General features: G+C 42.7%; 2 protein-coding genes across 20 annotated transcripts in view; both read right to left on the bottom strand.

Moving 5' to 3' along the window:
• Positions 1 to 1,439, bottom strand: part of PITPNM2 (phosphatidylinositol transfer protein membrane associated 2) — a 202,194-nt gene extending 200,755 nt beyond the window's left edge. For 11 of the 15 annotated variants that reach the window (XM_069960844.1, XM_069960843.1, XM_069960849.1 and 8 more), the window contains exon 1: positions 1,110 to 1,438. The gene's annotated coding sequence lies outside the window, so the exon portion shown is untranslated. Of the gene's footprint in view, positions 1 to 1,109 lie in introns of all 15 variants that reach the window. The other 4 variants (XM_069960859.1, XM_069960858.1, XM_069960860.1 and 1 more) reach the window with 2 other exon arrangements.
• Positions 1,440 to 4,427: 2,988 nt separating this feature from the next.
• MPHOSPH9 (M-phase phosphoprotein 9) overlaps positions 4,428 to 20,564 on the bottom strand; it is a 78,217-nt gene continuing 62,080 nt past the window's right edge. For 4 of the 5 annotated variants that reach the window (XM_069960836.1, XM_069960834.1, XM_069960835.1 and 1 more), the window contains 12 exons: positions 19,269 to 19,484; positions 17,220 to 17,267; positions 16,290 to 16,354; positions 15,499 to 15,600; positions 14,301 to 14,462; positions 12,363 to 12,532; positions 11,262 to 11,420; positions 11,042 to 11,162; positions 10,853 to 10,947; positions 8,518 to 8,675; positions 7,342 to 7,410; positions 4,428 to 5,356 (listed from right to left, as the gene is read on the bottom strand). In XM_069960836.1, coding sequence (XP_069816937.1) covers positions 5,255 to 5,356; positions 7,342 to 7,410; positions 8,518 to 8,675; positions 10,853 to 10,947; positions 11,042 to 11,162; positions 11,262 to 11,420; positions 12,363 to 12,532; positions 14,301 to 14,462; positions 15,499 to 15,600; positions 16,290 to 16,354; positions 17,220 to 17,267; positions 19,269 to 19,484 — 1,467 coding nt within the window. In that variant the 3' untranslated portion in view covers positions 4,428 to 5,254. The remainder of the gene's footprint in view (positions 5,357 to 7,341; positions 7,411 to 8,517; positions 8,676 to 10,852; positions 10,948 to 11,041; positions 11,163 to 11,261; positions 11,421 to 12,362; positions 12,533 to 14,300; positions 14,463 to 15,498; positions 15,601 to 16,289; positions 16,355 to 17,219; positions 17,268 to 19,268; positions 19,485 to 20,564) is intronic. The other variant, XM_069960838.1, reaches the window with a different exon arrangement.

Raw genomic sequence — 20,564 nt, 5'->3', positions numbered from 1 at the left:
GGTAGCCCTGATCCCCATCACACATACATCTATGAGGTGGTGGTAGCCCTGATCCCCATCACACATATACATGAGGTGGTGGTAGCCCTGATCCCCATCACACATACTGTATATATGAGGAGGTGGTAGCCCTGATCCCCATCACACATATATATGAGGAGGTGGTAGCCCTGATCCCCATCACACATATATATGAGGAGGTGGTAGCCCTGATCCCCATCATACATACATACATCTATGAGGTGGTGGTAGCCCTGATCCCCATCACACATACATCTATGAGGAGGTGGTAGCCCTGATCCCCATCACACATACATCTATGAGGAGGTGGTAGCCCTGATCCCCATCACACATATAACTGAGGAGGTGGTAGCCCTGATCCCCATCACACATATATCTGAGGAGGTGGTAGCCCTGATCCCCATCACACATATATATGAGGAGGTGGTAGCCCTGATCCCCATCACACATATATATGAGGAGGTGGTAGCCCTGATCCCCATCATACATACATACATCTATGAGGTGGTGGTAGCCCTGATCCCCATCACACATATACATGAGGAGGTGGTAGCCCTGATCCCCATCACACATACTGTATCTATGAGGTGGTGGTAGCCCTGATCCCCATCACACATATACATGAGGAGGTGGTGGTAGCCCTGATCCCCATCACACATATACATGAGGAGGTGGTGGTAGCCCTGATCCCCATCACACATATACATGAGGAGGTGGTAGCCCTGATCCCCATCACACATACTGTATCTATGAGGTGGAGGTAGCCCTGATTCCCATCACACATACTGTATATATGAGGAGGTGGTAGCCCTGATCCCCATCACACATACATCTATGAGGTGGTGGTAGCCCTGATCCCCATCACACATATACATGAGGAGGTGGTAGCCCTGATCCCCATCACACATACTGTATCTATGAGGTGGAGGTAGCCCTGATTCCCATCACACATACTGTATATATGAGGAGGTGGTAGCCCTGATCCCCATCACACATACATCTATGAGGTGGTGGTAGCCCTGATCCCCATCACACACAGACACACATAGGAGCCGCTGTCTCGGTCTCCGCGCCCGGGATGCACCTACCTCTGTGTATCACCGGGCGCCGTCTCCCCCGCCGGATCCCGCCGCACACAGGCCTACACCGTGCAGGTCTCAGTGCACACACGGCGTGAACACCCCCGGGAAATCCGTGCACCCCATCTTGCAGCAGCAGCGGCTACACACACCCGGCCTTCAGCGCCGTCCGCTCCTTCCTGCCGGGGGAGGCTCGCATTGCAGGACAATGACGATGCTCGGCTTACGGACACCCCGCCGCCGTGTTTTGGGAAAGGAAGCGCGGTTTATTCGGACACGGGGACTGGTTTGACAGCTTCGGTATGAATAGGAAGCCTGGCCCACTGTGCTGACACGGAGGCTGCATCACATTCCCTCACTGAGGCTGGGGAGGGGTGCTCGGCGCACAGGGCTTAGTGGGGTTATAGCGACTCCTGCTGGCCAATGCTGGGTACTGCAGCGAGCAATGCTTAGCGCGCCCTCTATTGGCGGCAATACAGACAGTCCAGACTTGGAAATTCCTTCCTGCAACCTGATGCCTTCAAGTTTATACAAATAAAGTTCAGTCCTTGTGTAATAAAGTAATGTTATTGGCTTTTGTTTAAGGGCTCATTCACACTGAGTAATAGATGAAGAATTGAAAAGGAAAGATTTCTGCTTAAAATTTCGCTTCTATTCTGCTCTGGCAAATAGGAGCTGAATTTGAGTGGAATCTCAGGGTGCCGTCACACACATCAGTCCGCAGCAGATTTCACGCTGCGGATCCAGTGTCAGTGCATCCCTATGCGTATATGCAAGTAATCCCGCAGAAATTAAGAGCAGATCGGCGCTCGTTTACATTGTTGATCGGGCCCCCATCGGCCTGTGGAATAGAACCCTTGAAAAAGACTGGCCACTTTCTTCCAGTGACAGCACCACTGTTGTCTCCAGTCTGGGTGTAGTTTTTGTAGCAAAGTTCCATTGAAGTGAATGGAGCCTAATTGCAAATCACGCCTTCGCCTAAAAGCTATTCCTTCTACATGCATAGTGGGGCAGATACATTGATAATCATGTGAACAGCTGGATGAATCAAACACCATTAGGAGCAGCTTGGTATAGAAGCAGGAGCAACCAAAAGTGCTATTGGGCTGTATTCAGATTGCATTTCTGACAGTGCTCTCTGCTGCCACCTCTGTCCATGTCAGGAACTGTCCAGAGCAGGAGAGATTTTCTATGGGGATTTGCTGCTGCTCTGGACAGTTCCTGCCATGGACAGAGGTGGCAGCAGAGAGCACTGTGTCAGACTGGAGAAAATACACCACTTTCTGCAGGACATACAGCAGCTGAGAAGTACTGAAAGACTCGTAATTTACTTCTGTCAAAAAAAAATAATCTCTAATTTCTGGCAGCAGTTAATTTGAAAGACACTAGAGTTCCCCTTTAATATTAAGATTAACTTTAGAATTACTCTGCAGGACATACAGCAGCTGAGAAGTACTGAAAGACTCGTAATTTACTTCTGTCAAAAAAAAAAAAAAATCTCTAATTTCTGGCAGCAGTTAATTTGAAAGACACTAGAGTTCCCCTTTAATATTAAGATTAACTTTAGAATTACTTTAACCCTATAATCATGACTCCTATTTCAAGGCCAACCCATTTTCACAACTGAGTCTGTTATAGCATCCAGACTAGACAATCCCTGTAAGGACAGGAGGGATACATGACACACTGAGCAGCAGAGGATCCTGGACTACAGACAATTGTAGCAAATCCTCAGCTGTGAGAAGTCCCAGGCCTGTGCACAGTTTCTCCCTTTGGATACGAGGATGTTCCAGGGACCTTGTGAATGATGAGACATGTGCATCTTCGCATTATACAATCAGGTTATAAAAACCCAGAAAACCCAATGGCTCAAAATACCTGACAATGGGCGCTCTAACCTCCGCAGGTGAAGAAGTGGGATTACCTGAACACAGGGAAGGGGTCTGATATCAGCAGGAAGCCTGGCCCCCACCCGCTGCATCACATTGCTGCACTGGGGCGGGGGAGGGGGCCTAGGCGGCTCTCACACTTGCAGATTATGGTGAGTATTCATCATCATTGTACATGCGGGACCAGTGGAAAAACTCATAGCAAAATACGAGAGTAGCCGGACTCCTGAGTGGGGATCTTGTTAGGTTTAGTGCAGATTAGCACCATATGAAAGGCTAATCCACATTGGGTCTGTTGTAATGTAAAACGGACATCATTTTTACATAGTGGGAACCTGGCCTGTCTGAGGAGTAAGTGATATCTGAAAAATAAAATACATTTTACTTCTATTAAAAAAAAAAAAAAAATCTCCAGTCTTCCAGTACTTATCAGCTGCTGTATGTCCTGCAGGAAGTGGTGTATTCTCTCTAGTCTGACACAGTGCTCTCTGCTGCCACCTCTGTCCATGTCAGGAACTTCCAGAGCAGCAGCAAATCCCTATAGAAATCCTCTAGCTGGGTCATTTCCCCACTCCAGGGACACATTCTTTACGCTTCCTCCCACAGGTTTTATCAACGGACACTTGGGTACCATGGCTTACATTAGGGCTTGTTGGGAGATGGGGGGGTTGACTTTTGCCCAGAGTGGGGCAGACTTATTGTTTCAGAGGCTACCAAGGTTTTTAATGCTGCTTGCAGTTTTTTTTAAGTGTTTTTGTTTGTTTTTGGCTCTGCTTTTGATGGAAAAAAAATAATCATATATATATATATTTTTTTTTTTTTTGTTATTGAAATTCATTGTGGTGTGCAGCCTTTATGACACACAGCTTCTTTCTTCTCTATAGTATAGAATAACGGACATAACCTATTGCTACCACAAAAACTTTGAACGTTATTTTCAACCTGATTTTCAGTTTACACATTGCAAATGTGTGATATATCCCCCTCCAATTCAAATAAGCTTTGTACCATACTGACTTGTACAATGGCCATTGTTCGTACTCTAGCGGCTGGAAATAATTGACATGTCAATTATTTTTGGTGCCATACTGAACGGCCGTTGTTCAATATAGTGTGTAAACGGCTGTTGTCCCCATAGAGATCAATGCAGTGATTTTAGACAACAAAGGATGTTCTTGTCTTAAAAATTACATTGTGTTAACATGGCCTATGGCTGTATCCAAGTTTTCCAGGACTCCCTAGGGCAGCGTCCAACTTCTCCAGCCGTGGATAAATCAAACACAGAGGGTTCGAAGAACGTTGCCGGACTAGAACAGTTCGATTTATGTGACATTGATTAGTGAAGAACCACAGATGAGCGGGGGGAGACAGTCTGGGTTACGGACCCCTGTCGGGTGCTCAGCACATCTCATGTCCCAGTATACCAAACACTCAGACAGACATTTAAAGGACATTTATTGCTGCATTGTGCTGTGCTCCAAAGTGTCACATTACTGGGTTTTACCATAGAACAGGCCTGCAATGCATTGCCCAGCAAAGCCTTGAAGGTCCTTACAAAAACAGGCAAAATATAATACACGTGATAACTAAATCCTTCATATGAAAAAACAGGAGTGTAACAGAACATAACTGGAAGCACTGAGATGGTGTATACCAGGGTGACGAGGGAGACACAAATAAAACCTACCCCGACACGTCCTGTACATACTGGGCAGCACCTGCGCTCAAATTTGGCCACTTTTAGATATTAAAATATAAAATTTACAGTTTGTGTAAGAAAAATAGGTGTACGATAAAAAGAGCGTGAAATAGAAAGGTTATTAAAGCACTAAAAGACTGGAGAGGTCGTCGCCTATTCGCATTGGTCAGTGCATACATGTGTGTATAAGTGCAAAGTGCCCGCTGAATGTGTCAGGGTCTGTTCACACTGAGGAAAGGCGAGGAACTGAAGATTTCTGCTTGAAATTTCCTCTTCTTCAGCTCCGGCGGAATTCGAGCAGGAAGCGGAAATTTGAACCCCGAATGAAATCTATGGGATTTCTCTAGCGGAATCCAACCAGAGAATTGATATGTTATTGTACGGGCGGAAAGTGGATCCGCGGCAGAACATTTCGCTGTGTGAACAACAGAGCGGAAATTCCATTGAACACAATAGGACATTGCTCTGTACGTATTTTACAGATGGAATTTTGAGCGGAATACACATAAAATTAAGCGCGGGTTCCGCTTGAAGTCCCTCACCTATTCCTCAGTGTGAACGTACCCTTAAATGTTTGCTGATGTCGGTAGCACGTGGTATTTCTTCAGAGTCATTCGAATTGAGCCCAGCTCCCGGTTGATCTTTTCCAGACGATCTTCCAAACTTTCCTGAAAGGAACAAATAGGAAATCAGGACAAGTAGATCTTAATGGACACAGTGATTCTGTAATCTAATAGTAGAGGCACAGCCGATCCTAATGTGGGTGCGATTAGATTATTTTTATCCACTGGACACATTTATGTAAGGTCCAGTAATACAGGTCCATGATTAGAGATGAGCAAACTCCAAGCTTAAAGGAGAAGTCTGTGAAAATTTTTATTGAAGTATTGTATTGCTCTCCAAAAGTTATACAAATCCCCAATATACACTTCTTACGGGAAATGTTTATGAAGTTCTTTTTTCCCTGCACATACTAATGCATCAAGGCTTCACTTCCTGGATAACGCGGTGATGTCACTTCCTGGATAACATGGTGATGTAATGACCCGATTCCCAGAGCTGTGTGGGCTGTTCCTGCTCGAGAGGATGATGGCAGGGGGATGCTCAGTGTCCCTCCAGTGACTTGTGTCCCCCTGCTATCATCCTCTCCAGCAGCCACAGCCCGTACAGCTCTGGGAGTCGGGGCATGACATCACCATGTTATGCAGGAAGTGACATCACCATATTATCCAGGAAGTGACATCACCATGTTATCCAGGAAGTGACATCACCATGTTATCCAGGAAGTGAAGCCTTGATACAGTAGTAATTGCAGGGAAAAAAGCACTTTATAAGCATTTCCCATAATAAGTGTATATTGGTGATTTGTATAGCTTTTGGGGGGCAATACAATACTTTAATAAACATTGTTGCCGGATTTCTCCTTTAATGGGGTTATCCAATGTTACAAAAGTATGTCTGCTTCCTTCCAAAGACAGCACCGCTTTTGTCTCCAGTTTAGGTGCAGGTTTTGTAACTCAGTTCCATTGAAGTGAATGGAGTTTATTTGCAAACTGCACCTAAACTGGAGACAAAAGTAGTGTTGTCTCTGGAAGGAAGGGGACATCTTTTTGAAGTGCTGGAGAACCCCTTTAAGTTCAGGGGTTTGGCAACATCTCAGCATTTAATACTCGAGAAGTTGGATGCTGCCCTACAACTGCTAGGAAAACATGGACGATCGAGGAAAGTAGAAATTTAAGCCATCTTAGTAGATCCCCTCTTGACATCTCTTAGAGGGGTACTCTATTGAAAGTTTTTTTGTTTCAAAATAACTGGTATCAGAAAGTTATATAGATTTGTAATTTACTTCTATCTAAAAATCACAAGTCTTCCCCTACGTATCAGCTGCTGCATGTCCTGCCGGGAAGTGTTGTTTTATTTTCAGTCTGACACAGTGCTCTCTGCTGCCATCTCTGGCCGAGATAGGAAAGGTTTTCTATGGGGATTCCTATAGAAAACCTCTCCTACTCTGGACAGTTCCTGTCTCGGCCAGAGATGTCAGCAGAGAGCACTGTGTCAGACTGAAAATAAAACACCATTTCCTGCAGGACATACAGCAGCTGATAAGTACTGGAAGACTGGAGATTTTTAAATAGAAGTAAATCACAAATCTATATAACTTTCTGAAACCAGCAGATTTGAAAGAAAAAGATTTTTGCTGGATAACCCCTTTAACATAATGAGTCAAATTGAGCTGAATGAGTTTAGATAGATCCAACGAGATCTGTGAGCTCAAATAGGTAATACGAGAGAGTGTCATTTTAAATGAGAAAGCAGAACAAACTATCATTTATAAAGATTCACCTTATAGTTACTTTAAGGGGCTGTCCAGGCTTAGAAAAACATGGCTGCTTTCTTCCAGAAACAGCGCCCCTCTTGGGTGTGAGATTTGTAGCTCAGTTCCATTGAAATGAATGGAGCTGAATTGCAATACTGCACACAACCTGAGCACAGGGGTGGTGGGTGTTTTGCCAGAAAGTTGCTGTGCTTTTTCTAATGCTGGAAAATCCCTTTAAAGTACCAAAGGTTTCAAACTTCTTGGGGAAACTGATGGATAAAGTAGAAGAGAACAAAAGCAAATGATTGACATTAATAGCCATGAAATAATGACTACCTTGGTGGCTCTCATCTTCAGGCTCAGTCTACGACCCGGTCCTGGCATTCGGCTGAGGGCAGCTTCAATCTGTGGGCAAAAGCAGTCCCAAGCGTCAGAACAATCATTGTGCATTGTCATGAAGATCCCCCATTCCAAACAGGAGCCATCCTCCTGTCATCACATTGATATGATGACACTAATATGTTATACAGAACAAACTAAAAAAAAAAATAACACATTGGAATTGGTGGACTTGCTGTTTTTCCCCATTAAAGGGGTACTCCAGCGGGGGGGGGGGCATTTTTTTCCTAACACCGGGGAGGAGGTGGCTGAGGGAAAGACGTCCACTCACCTCCCCGATTCCAGCGTCGGGTCCCGCATCGCGGCGCTCCGGTCCCTTGTTCTTGGCCGCTTCCTGGTGACTGATGTGGGCCTGAGACAATACGCCTCAGGTCCGCTCAGCCAGTCAGTGACAGAGGTGGGATCTGAGTGGATTTAAAACAGATCCCGCCTCCGTCACCGACTGGCTGAGCGGACCTGAGACCGGAGCGCTGCGATGAGGGACCCGCCGCTGGTGAGTAGACGTCGTTTCCCTTAGCCACCTTCTCCCCGGTTCCAGGAAAAAAATGCCCCCCCCCCCGCTGGAGTACCCCTTTAATCCCTTAAAAAAAATAGGTACTCCAAGAAGATAACTAATCCAGGTCCCTAAGAGATTAAAGGGGTACTCCTCCACAAAAATAAATGTATTTAAATCAACTGGTGTCAGAAAGTTAAACAGATAACTTCCTTTTATTTAAAAATCTCCAGTCTTCCAGTACTTAGCAGCTGCTGTATGTCCTGCAGGAAGTGGCGTATCCTTTCCAGTCTGACACAGGGCTCTCTGCTGCCACCTCTGTCCATATCAGGAACTGTCCAGAGCAGAAGAGGTTTTCTATAGGGATTTGCTGCTGCTCTGGACAGTTCCTGACATGGACAGAGGTGGCAGCAGAGAGCACTGTGTCAGACTGGAGAGAGTACACCACTTCCTGCAGGACAAACAGCAGCTGATAAGTACTGGGAGATTGGACATTTTTAAATATAAGTAATTTAAAAATGTTTTCTGCTGGATTACCCCTTTAAAGAGTAGAAAAGACATCAAGACATTTTGCTGTAGACATCTAGTCAAATATTCAGACACTATACTCAGAGGCTTACCTGTTTCTTCTCTTCTGTTAACTCATCAAAAAGCCGCTCTGTGTCAGAAATGGTTTTCATCCTCTCGCTGTATGTGATTTCGGTCTCGTACGGAGGTAATAACAGTGGAAACGGTGACTCACTGCTATTCTCCGAATTCATCACTGTCTTTTGCCTCACTAGGAAAAAAACACAATGCCGCTCAGCTACAATAGGCTCCTCAGATTGAAAAAATCTAATTGTCTTTTTTTTTAATTTATTGCTTTTTTTGACAGAAAAACCCCCCCAAAATAATAATAATTATTATTAATAATAATAATAATAATAATGGTGATGTTGATGATAAGGGGCTCAGAGAAACCAAACGGTTTTACATTTAAGCCAATAGAAAGGGGTTTCCTTGGGTGGTGCGCAGCTATCTATCCTAGGTTGGGGTTCACACTACGGAATACATGCGGATAAGTTCTGGTGGATTCTGTCGCTCTTACCTGCTCACATATCCGTCCGTGCCGTTGACACCATTCTATGGCCGAGCGAATTCCGCCGTCCGCCGAAAGAAATAACATGTCAATTCTTTTGGCGGACGTCGGAATCCGCCCGGCCATAGAATGGTGTCTATGGCACGGACAGATGTGCGCGCCGCCATGAGCCGTTATAAGCGACGGAATCCGCCGGAACTTATCCTCACGGATTCCGTAGTGTAAACCCACCCTAATGGCTTTCTTGTATCATAGACAGGAATAAAATAAGACGTGCTTAGAACTCTTAGGGTAACTAAGAACAATTTCTGGAGCGCTACTGGGAGCACTAAGGGACATGCTGCCAAAATAGTGAGCCTGAAACTGCAGCTGGGATCTACAGTTTCATCAATGACATGACTCGTTTCAGTGTAACCTCTCTAAGCAATTTTTGACAACTTTAACGAGCCCGCCAGCCCCAGTGTGATATCCCCTCCTTCATTGATTCTAATTTAGCTGTGTCATAGAGAGGAGGGGATACCATCACACTGGGGCTGGCGGGCTTGTCCCCAGTGCATAGAGCTGGGTCGGTGCTCGGCCAAAGAACATCGCAGAGTCCAGGAACCAGGCAGCGTATTTAAAAAAAAAAAAAAAAAAAAGGGACTGAGTCACTGGAATCCCTGCATTGTCACCGATCTGCTACTGTAAAATGCAATGTACCTAACAGTAATACATTCGCTTTAAACATTAGCACCATTATCGTGCAGTTTGTAGTTGGATCCCTCGGCTAGTAAGGCGGTTTGGTGCACCAATCCTGCCCGCTCAGCTGTAAAATTCATTAGAAGGGGCGGGATGGTCCAGGGGGATCGGTGCACTGGGAGCAGTAGTCCCACCCCCGGTGCACCAATCCGCCTTACTAGCCTAAGGATTTTAAACTGCACAGAGACTTACCTTCCTCCTCAGCGCCTGAGAGCAATAGGGGTGAATCAGCAGGTTAAATTCATTTCCCTTTATACAAGGTTATCATTGAATTGATTTTATACATAGTTCAAACACAAAACTGGTCACTGGTTTATTGCCACATTTCCATAGGGAAATAGTTTGCATTGAGATTCACCACTCATGCGAGGTAAAGATATAGAGAGAATCCTTCATTCCTACTGAATAATTTCTATCCACCTGCTAATTTTGGAAAGAAACCAATTCTAAACCAAACTTCTATGTTCCTTTTCACCTGTATTCCCCTATCGTATTAGCTGTACACAAGTTAACAGGAACAAACAAATGACAGGTTTTTTTTGTTTGTTTTTTTTTTTTGTTTGGGGGGGGGGGGGTACTAAAACTTGTTCTTTTATTTTAATCTGTTTCTATCTTCTGACAGTAATTTCTGTTACTTCACTTGATGTACATTTTTATGTACAGCATTTGATGACATGCTTTACAGCAAGACTCATGGACATAGACGACAATATACTCTGTCCCCTTGAGGTGAATGTGAAACATTACTGAGCTCGCTCTGTGCCCTGTGAAGAGGTCATTCCACAGGGAGCTGCTATTGTCTCCTCTATCTACTGGTGTCACATGACGCTGCAATGATGTACAGATCACTTTACTGCAGCCTCCTCTTATCACCACAGACATAACAGAAAGTCTCAGCTTAGTTATAGCCCCAGTCGTGAGAATGAAAGACTGCAAGATCTCAGGATTATTTTATAATTATATAGATAGAAAAATGGAAAATTTATAAAAAATTTCACCATAAATTCTTAAAAAATATGTTTAACATAAAAATTATTATTTACACAATAAGTCATTTTCTGATGACACATTCCCTTTAAAGTGGCACAATCAATACTGTTAAACACTGAATTGAGACAGACACATAGCCATGAAGTTACCTTCTGGGTCGTCGTCCAAGGACATGAACTGTAGTCTCTTCCGTGGACTCGGATTTTTAGATGTTGGTGAATCGACCCAAGACACATCAAACCTGCTTAAAATAAAATGTAAGTTATGAAAGTTGGGAGAAGACCCTTTGATGGTGCAATCATTTCTGTAAATAAAATCAACTAAAAAATACCCCCTACCTTGTCACAGTGTTGTCCCCACAGTGTAATAACTGGCTTAAACCTGGGGAGAGGTTTTCACTTGGCGAACGCTTGGGGCTGTATCTTACAGGCAATGGGGTTAGCATCAGTTCACGCTTTGCTGCAGAATAATAGAAAACAAGGTAACATGTGGATAATATCAGACTGGTTATTATAATGCTAAAGTGTAAGACTACTAATACCATGCCACCATCCTTACTTGGTGTAGTAACAGACTTGCGGTTGGAAGGCGGAAGTGAAGAAGATCGTGGCCCACACGGGGAGCTAGGCTGCCTATGGCGTTCTTTACTTCTCTCCGGAGACCCTTGAGGGGTACAACAGTCACTGACACCTATCAGGTGCCTCTTGGAAGACAGTTCTGTAATGACGCATGGTGGAACACGTTAATGAAATATAATAAATCTAATCTCATGTTAAGTTGGGACAAATATGCTGATTGGTTCCCTTTAACTGACACTTAGCTTTTTTAAAGGGAATCTGTGAGCTGTTATTCATGTTCCACACTGCTTACACTGTTACACATGGTACCTTTCATACATCTGACTGTGCTTCCACGATGCAGAGAAATGTTTTTATTCTCGGGTACAAGGAGTAAAAACTCTCCTGAGCTTCTGACTAGCTACAAGCTGTTATTTCTACTCTCTCCCCCTCCCTGCTTGATTGACACCCCAGCAGGGATAGGGATGGGAGGGAGGAAATATTACAGCTTGCTGCACTTCAGGAGCTCGGGAAAGCCTGACTCTTCTTACTATATAATAAAAGCATTTTTCTACAGTCTGGAATCACAAACAGATATATGAAAGGTACCTGGTGATATATGAAAGGTACCAGATGACATAACAGCATCCAACAGTGTCAGCAATGTGGAATGTGAATTACAGCTGACAGATTCCCTTTAAAAATAAATAAAACTTCAACGCTAATGTGTAAGACTATCTGGTTTAGGGTCCATTCACACGTACAGGATCTGCAGCATACTTGATGAAGTCTCATACTTGATGTAGAAGATGTTATGTCCCATACTTGATGTAGTAGATGTTAGGTCTCATACTTGACGTAGTAGATGTCATGTCCCATACTCTATGTAGTAGATGTCATGTCCCATACTTGATGTAGTAGATGTTAGGTCTCATACTTGATGTAGTAGATGTCATGTCCCATATTTGATGTAGATGTGATGCTGTATTCCATCATTAACTTTGAATGCAGCATCAAACCTGCTGCAGATCCTGTACATGTGAATGGACTCCTATGTCTTTATATGGACGGTCTTGTCTATTATACCTCAGCACAGACTTACTATGGAACGCGCCGTCTTTACTTAAAGAGCTCCACATTTTCATCTCTTTCTCTTCCTCGTAATCTCTCAAGGCTTTTAGAATAGGACTCTCCTCGCTGCGGCCGTCTTCTGTTTTAGGTTTAGATGCCAAGATATCATGTTCGGCTTCCTTTTCTGGAGGCGAATTGTACCTTAACAAGATTTGGAAAATATTAAGACTCTGTATTAGGTTACGGCGAGAATGGACATAAACCAGCAGCACCAAATTATTCTACCATACTATTGGGACCCATATCATCACAAGTAATAAATGTACAGAGTACTCCAATATACAGGAGAAATGGGCGATGTTCACAAGTGTACCAGAGGGGGAAGTCAGGCCCAAAGTCATAAATCCCATTAGATTTGGCAGAATAGTGCTGCGTGTGTCCTTCCTGTCAAAAACAGCTGACACCAAAGCAGAACATCAATATCCTATATTTCCAGATAGATTTACTGACCCATAGGGTTGTATTGGGCAAGAACACCTGGAAATTTTTTTTTTTTTTGAATTCTGAATTTTATTAAAATTTTCACATTTTATGTAACAAAAAGCGCTACCAGCGTCTCGCAGGACGTAAACGGACATATAGGAAACAATAAACAAAGAGCAACCAAACACGGCTCCCATAAAGAGTCAAAGTGAAACACCTGGAAATTTACCTGGATTCCCTGATAAGAAATTTCCCAGACATGTGAAGGGGCCGTAGTCAGGGGGGTCTGTTGGGTGCGGTTGTACAACAGCTCAAGCAGATTAAATTTATTGCTTTTTTTCTGATCTTGTGTATGTTATTCCTTGGATTATTACACATACAAATCATACGACAGACCATATGAGTTTCCCCTTACAAAAACTCTATTCATCGTAATGAAAATAGCTATTAAATACAAAACAGCTCTATAACGCAGCAGTAAAAGTGAGTTTTAAAGGGCAACTCCAGTGAATTTTTTTTTTTCTTTCAAATCAACTGGTCAGAAAGTGCCAGAGATTTGTAATTTACTTCCATTAAAAAATCTCTAGTCTTCCAGTACTTATCAGCTGCTATATGTCATAGACTTAGTGTACTATTACACGGGCTGATGGCGTCCCAATAACAAATGTAAACAAGCTCCGATCTGCTAGATCGGCGCTCGTTTACTGGGCCTATTACACGGCCCGATAATCGTTTAACAAGGGCTGCAGGGACATTGTTACCGATGTCCTTGCAGCCCTTGTTTAAACTGTATACATTACCTATCCATGCTGCAGGGCTCCTCTAGTACTGTGCTTCTTCCCGGGTCCGCGCGCTCCAGCTTCAGAGCGGCCTGTCTCAGCTGACATGCCACTCAGCCAATCACTGGCCGCGGCAGTCCCGGCCTGTGATTGGCTTAGCGGCCTGTCAGCTGAGACAGGCCGCTCTGAAGCTGGAGCGCACGGGACCCGGGGAGAAGCACAGAGCAAGAGGAGCCCTGCAGCATGGATAGGTAATTTATTCTTCTTTGCTTACCATCAGCACGCCCGACAATAATAGGTCAGAACCTATATCAATGATCAGCCGATGACAACGATCATCAGCTGATCGTTGTCTTAATTACACTGAACGATAATCGGCCGGATAGGGTCGATTCGGCCAATTAGCGTTCCTTGTAATAGCACCCTTAGATATGTAAGACATACAGCATCTGATAAGTACTGGAAGACTTGAGATTTTTTAATAGAAATAAATTACGAATCTATATAACTTTCTGACACCAGTTGATCTGAAAGAAAATGTTTTTCGCTGGAGTACCCCTTTAAGTAAAAGCAAAAACAAAAGCTGTGTTTTAATAAATCACCATGAAAAAAGATGATTAAAAGGACTCTATTTTTTTAAGATTGATATTAACCATGTGTAATATATGTCGCATAGCGAGGAGGCACTATAGTCACCCAAGGCTTACCTGTTTTGGGTATACATGGTGTCTTGTTTCCTTTCCATCTCTTTGGCTTTGTTGTCAAGCGGCTGGCCAGTAAAGATGGAGCACTCGGCCTTAGACGCCAGACACTTACGGGCGGCGACATCCACAGCGTATGTATTACCACTTGTGTGTAACAATTCATTACTAAAGGAAAAATAGACATAATAGTACTAACTTTCTATAGATAGCCTCAACACATTCTGCTGCACTCTACAATATAGAGTTAGGCTGGGTTCACACTGTGATTTTGCAATCAGTTTTTTCATCATTTGGGGTGTGTGTGATCAGACCCCGTTGATTGCTAGAACGAGCCAGGAGAAGCAACGAGCCGAATGCTGCTCTACCCGTAACGCAGGAGGAGACCGACCCCTATGACTTGCAACAGAAATCGTCTCCCACAGCGAGATGGAGAGAGCAGAACTCAGACGGGCGCTGTCAAACGTTTTTCAAGATGACAGTAACTTATTATTTGTTGTAATACTGTAACTGTGAGTTCACTTTTCTATTTTTTTTATGTTCTGCAGGATAGAAAATATTAAATACACACTCACTATGGTGTTAATGCAATAAATTATTATTAAATATTATTGTTAACGTGTCACTGTCATGTTTTTTTGCAGAAATCAATAGTCCAGGCGATTTTAAGAAACTTTGTAATTGGGTTTATTAGGCAAATATGTCATTTTCTGCATTCAAAAAGACTTTCCCCAGGTCCCCTCCCCCTCCCTCCTCTCTCTCATTCACTGCTCATTATCAGGAAATCTCGACTCTTTTATATCAGTCGGGCCCTGTGTAACCTATGGAGAGGGGAGGGGGAGGAGGGAGATTAGTCACCAGCAGAGAGCGGAGAACAAAGGATTCAACAGTGGGACCTGTGTGAAAGCCAGTATTCAGAGGTCAGAGAGGTAAGTGCTGACTTCAGAGATAGCCCGGTGATGTAGCTGTAAATTAACTCTTTGTTGTCCCTCCACCCCACCCCTCTCCATAGAGAACCATGAACACAGGGGAAGGGCTTCAAACTGCGTTTTCATGATAAAAAAAAGCTTTTTTCAGCTAATAAACCCAATTACAAAGTTTCTTAAAATCGCCCGTACTATTGATTTCTGCATATAAAATTAAACGACAGAGACACTTGAAATGAAAAAAATATTTTAAAAAACTAACAAAGAAGCAGACTTACTTTGGCCTGGAGGACCACAGCTGGCCTTTGGCTATCTGATGAAACTTTACCATGTTGTCATGCTCCAGTTGTTTAATTTGAGCTTCCAGCTTTGAAATTGTCCTATATTACCAAAAAAGAGAAAATGATTTAAAGAAAAAAAAAGTTTTAATTTTCATAGAGAAAAACATTCTAAGTCAAACAATGCTTCAAGGTCAGCAGCAACCTGGGCAAAATGGTTTTTTTTTATTTAAAGAAGTCCCACAAAACTAAAATAAAATGCAGACAGAAAGAGGGGTGCGGGAAAACAATAAACAAGTAAACTCACCCCTCCTCGTGCCCTGCAGTTTCGCTCCCGTGTCCCGTTGACAGCCACCGGTGTCCAATAGCTGCAACGTTATGTACCCAAGTGAGTGATTGTGCGCTCAGCCAATCAGTGACTGGGACGGGACACTGCCACAGTAACTGATTGGCTGAGCGCGCAATCACTCAGTGTATGTGATTTACCTGGTGTTCAGCAGAAGATGATAGCCGGCTGCCGTCAGCGGGACCCATGATTTGTCAGTGTAATGTGGAAAAGTTCAAGAGGAAAGAAGATGTTTTCAAGGCACTGAATAAACTAAGTGTTTTCCTATTTTTATATACTATTGCTCTATTCAGCGCCGTGTCTATATAACCCCTTGTCCCGGCAGGAGATGAGCAGTGCTACCTGTAATGGTACTATGAAAGGGAAAGACGCCACTGCGCTACTCATAATAGAGCCAGAGGCCTCCACCTACTAATAACATGAACATAGGTTAGAAGAACATTACCTTCTGAGATCATTGACTTCACTCTGTGCGTCACATAACTTGTTCTCGGTTATACTGAGAGAGTCCTGGAAAGAAAAGCAGGATATAAAACCTATATACCACATAGGGTTAAACATGAAGGCTGCTGCTGTCTATGGACGCTACTGGCACAAACATACATTACATACATACATTAAAGTGATATTGCCCCCCCCCTTCCATATCAGGAGTTCTCAGCACCTTCTTAAGCTTATATTGTGGAAATTTCATATCTTACTGTATAAAGGATTTCTTGGTGGTCTCTCCCCTCAGAAATGCATGTTATTGTTGGTGGACAGGGCTGCGGATACTAAAGGACAGGGGCGGGTACCCGACAGTTGGTTCTGAGGTGCAAGGCATGCTGGGAGATGTAGTTTCCCGGCCGGGTGCCATGATGTAAAACTGGGGTCATTTATAAAAGTGTGAATTTGGGACTAGGAGCAGCGTAGACAAGTGGGAAAGGTTTACCCACCTTTTTGTACATTTTTTTATAGGATCATCACTGGAGTTCCGCTTTAAGGCTGGGTTCACACTATGTATATTTCAGGCAGTATTTGGTCCTCATGTCAGGTCCTCATAGCAACCAAAACCAGGAGTGGATTGAAAACACAGAAAGGATCTGTTCACACAATGTTGAAATTGAGTGGATATCCGCCATATAACAGTAAATAACGGCCATTATTTCAATACCACAGCCGTTGTTTTAAAATAACAGCAAATATTTGCCATTAAATGATGGCCATCCACTCAATTACAACATTATGTGAACATAGCCTTTCTGTGTTTTCAATCCACTCCTGGTTTTGGTTGCTATACAGCCTCACAAATACAGCCTCAAATATACATAGTGTGAACCCAGCCTAAAAATGAAAGAACCATAGGAAAAAAAGCTGTGGTATAAAAGTCTCTTACCTTTACTCTTTCATGTTCTTTTCCAAGTGACTCATATTCCAATAAAAGCTGAAGAACAAAAAAACAAACAATAACCATAAAGTCTGCAGCAATAGAACTTCCTTACCAGAAGGAAACAATGGAACAGAAGATGAAAGTTTTATGTGACAGGAAACTACAGAGGTACCTTGGTATGAGAGTAACTTGGATTGAGAGCGCATTGAAAGAACAGTTTTTCAAAACTGTAACTTGGTATAAGAGCTCCTTGTACTGGGTGGGAGGGGGAGTGGGAGAGGGGATGGTCTGCATAGTGGTCTAAAGCACTGTACTCTGACTCAGGAAGTCTGAAGCTTACATCAGGGGACAGGACTGTGGAGGTAATCTCTCCATAGCTGTAACCCCTCTCTCCCCGGACAGAGAGCGCTGCATTTATGTGCCCACATCTGCCCTGCTCATTCCTTCATGCTCCCTGCAGTATCTTTCAGCCTTTGTGTTTCCCATCCTCTCCATTCCTGCTATAATGTGCCTGCACTTACACTCAGCTATACACACTGCTGCTATAATCTGCCTGCACTTACACTCAGCTATACACACCAGGGCCGCCGATAGGGCAGTACAAGTGGTACTGTAAACACTGCTGCTATAATATGCCTGCACTTACACTCAGCTATACACACTGCTGCTATAATGTGCCTGCACTTACACTCAGCTATACACACTACTGCTATAATGTGCCTGCACTTACAATTAGCCATTCACACTGCTGTATAAAAAAGTTTCTGTCACTGTCCTTCTAAACTGCTCTGTGATTCTCACTTGATGATTGGTCCATGCTGAACACACGCCCCTTCCTCATTATTGTCAGGTGACCACACAGACCTCTGACAGCAGCCCTGCTTCTCTATTCTAGCCTGTTGTACTACACTACTGCATTATGGGGATCTGCAGCTCCATCCTGTATCTACAAACTGCTGCTGTGTTATCAGGGTTATACAGTTACTATACATTATACTCCACATGCTGATTGCTATACTGTACAGTAACTTACATATCACATATCCAGCTGCTGTGTTATCAGGGTTATGCAGTTACTGTACATTATACACCACATGCTGCTATACTGTACAGTAACATATATCACATATCCAGCTGCTGTGTTATCAGGGTTATACAGTTACTATACATTATACACCACATGCTGATTGCTATACTGTACAGTAACTTATAATATCACATATTCAGCTGTTTCTAAATGTTTGTTTCATCTGTTTTACATGTTATTCAGAATTAAAAAAAAAAAAAAACATTTTTGGGGAGTGGAACCAGTTGTTTGCATTTAAATGATTTTTTATGGATTAGAAAGCGCGGTCCCGGAACGAATTATGCTTGTAATCCAAGGCACCACTGTACTTATAAACGTGGAAAAATAACGTCTATGGTTCTGCTAGCTGAGAGATGTCCAGAGCTGCTCATCACCGGGTCTCCCATCAGACTTTTACATATCACCGATTGGGCAAATGTGTAACCTGGGAAGCCTCAGGGCCGTTCCGTGCACGGTCCGTAATTATGTACGATGTGCTACAGAACGGACCTCAGAGTTCCTGGCATCATCACTCATGATGATGCCAGGAGCTCTGAAACTGATTAAATCTTCGCACTACTGTACTGACACCGCATATCAGTAGAGTAAAAATTAGATAAAGGAACCAGACCTCAAGGCCGCATAAACTATTGATACGTTTTATCTGTAGTCATAAAACATAGATTAAGTAAAGATTATGGATCAATGCAGTATGTATACACTGCATTGATCTCTATGAGAGATCAGTGCAGTTGTATAAACTTGTATAAAAATTTCCCAGAACTGGATCCAGCTTTTCCCGACACCTGAAGAGTAGCGTCACAGAGTTTGAAGGCAGCAGTCTGACAAGATACCGGCGAGCATAGCAAAGAGCTGCACTACTACCATAAATTTGCTCATTCCGCATTTCAATGCATGCAGATACAAACAGGGTGACTTTCCTATGAGGGGAAATGAAGTGTTGTGTAGTTGCAGCTGTATCAACTCACATCTTGAAACATTTTATGCTCTTGCTTTATCCGTGATTCCTTGTCATCTGACTGTCTAATAGTTTTTTGAAGTGATTCTTCTACTTCTTTGAGTCTGGACTGTAATCTGCTGATCGCATTTTCTTTTTCTTTACTCCTCGCTCTCATTTCCTCAATTTGTTCCTGTAAGTCCTTTGAAGTGCCATTAGCTGTGTGATACCGCTCCCTCCATTCAGCCTGGGACATTAAAAAAAAACAAAAAAAAAAACCCAACTATAAATAACCCACACAGGAATAACAAATGTAGTGGCCCATAAAATAATCTGACAATAAAAGGCTGGGTTCACACTACGTTTTTGCAACCTGTTTTTTCCCCCAAATTTGGAAAAACAGATGGAAAAACGGACAAAAGAACGGATGCATTTGTGTGCATCCGTTTTGATCTGTTTTTCCACTGACTTTCATTTAAAAAGTTTTTTTAAACGTACACAAAAACAAAATTGACCTCATTTTTGTGTACGTTAAAAAAAAAATCATTTTTTATCATTTTTTCATAATGGAAGTCAATAAAAAACATATAAAAACAGATGCATATAAGTGCATGTTTTTTTCATCCATTTAAAAAAAAAAAAACGAATGAAAAAAAACGGATTGCAAAAAAGTAGGGTGAACCCAGCCTAAAACTCTCTTTCTGCAATTTTTTTTTTTTTTTTCTTAAAGCGTAATTGTCATTTCAGGGCCATTTTTCTGAAAACATTAAATATCAACAGTACAAGCGATTTTAACCCCTTAAGGACAGAGCCTGAAATGGCCTTAATGACAGAGACAAATTTTATGAATATGACCAGTGTCACTTTATTCATTAATAACTTCGGGATGCTTTTACCTATCCGGCTGATTCTGAGATTGTTTTCTCGTGACATATTGTACTTTACATTTCTGGTAAATTGGAGTCGATACTCATAACAAATCTTTATGAAAAAAAACCAAATAATGTGAAAAAATGTGAAAAAATGCATTTTTCCAACTTTGAAACTTTTTTGCGTATACAGAAAGTGGTTATACCACATAAATTATATATTAAATAGCATTAGCATCATGTCTACTTTATGTTGGCGGCATTTATTAAACTATCTTTCATTTTTTTTAGACAATAGGGAGCTTAAAACATTAGCAGCAAATTTCCAAATTTTCAGTAAAATTTCAAAATCAGATATTTTTAGGGACCTGTTCAGGTTTAAAGTGTATTTGAGGGGCCTGTATGTTAGAAAGCCCCACAAAGCACCCAATTTCAGAAACTGCACCCCCCACACTCTG

This window comes from Dendropsophus ebraccatus, chromosome 3, assembly GCF_027789765.1.
Source record: "Dendropsophus ebraccatus isolate aDenEbr1 chromosome 3, aDenEbr1.pat, whole genome shotgun sequence".
Taxonomy (NCBI): Eukaryota; Metazoa; Chordata; class Amphibia; order Anura; family Hylidae; genus Dendropsophus; species Dendropsophus ebraccatus.
The sequence above is the reverse complement of the archived record's forward strand: the minus strand, read 5'-3'. Positions and strand labels throughout refer to the sequence as shown.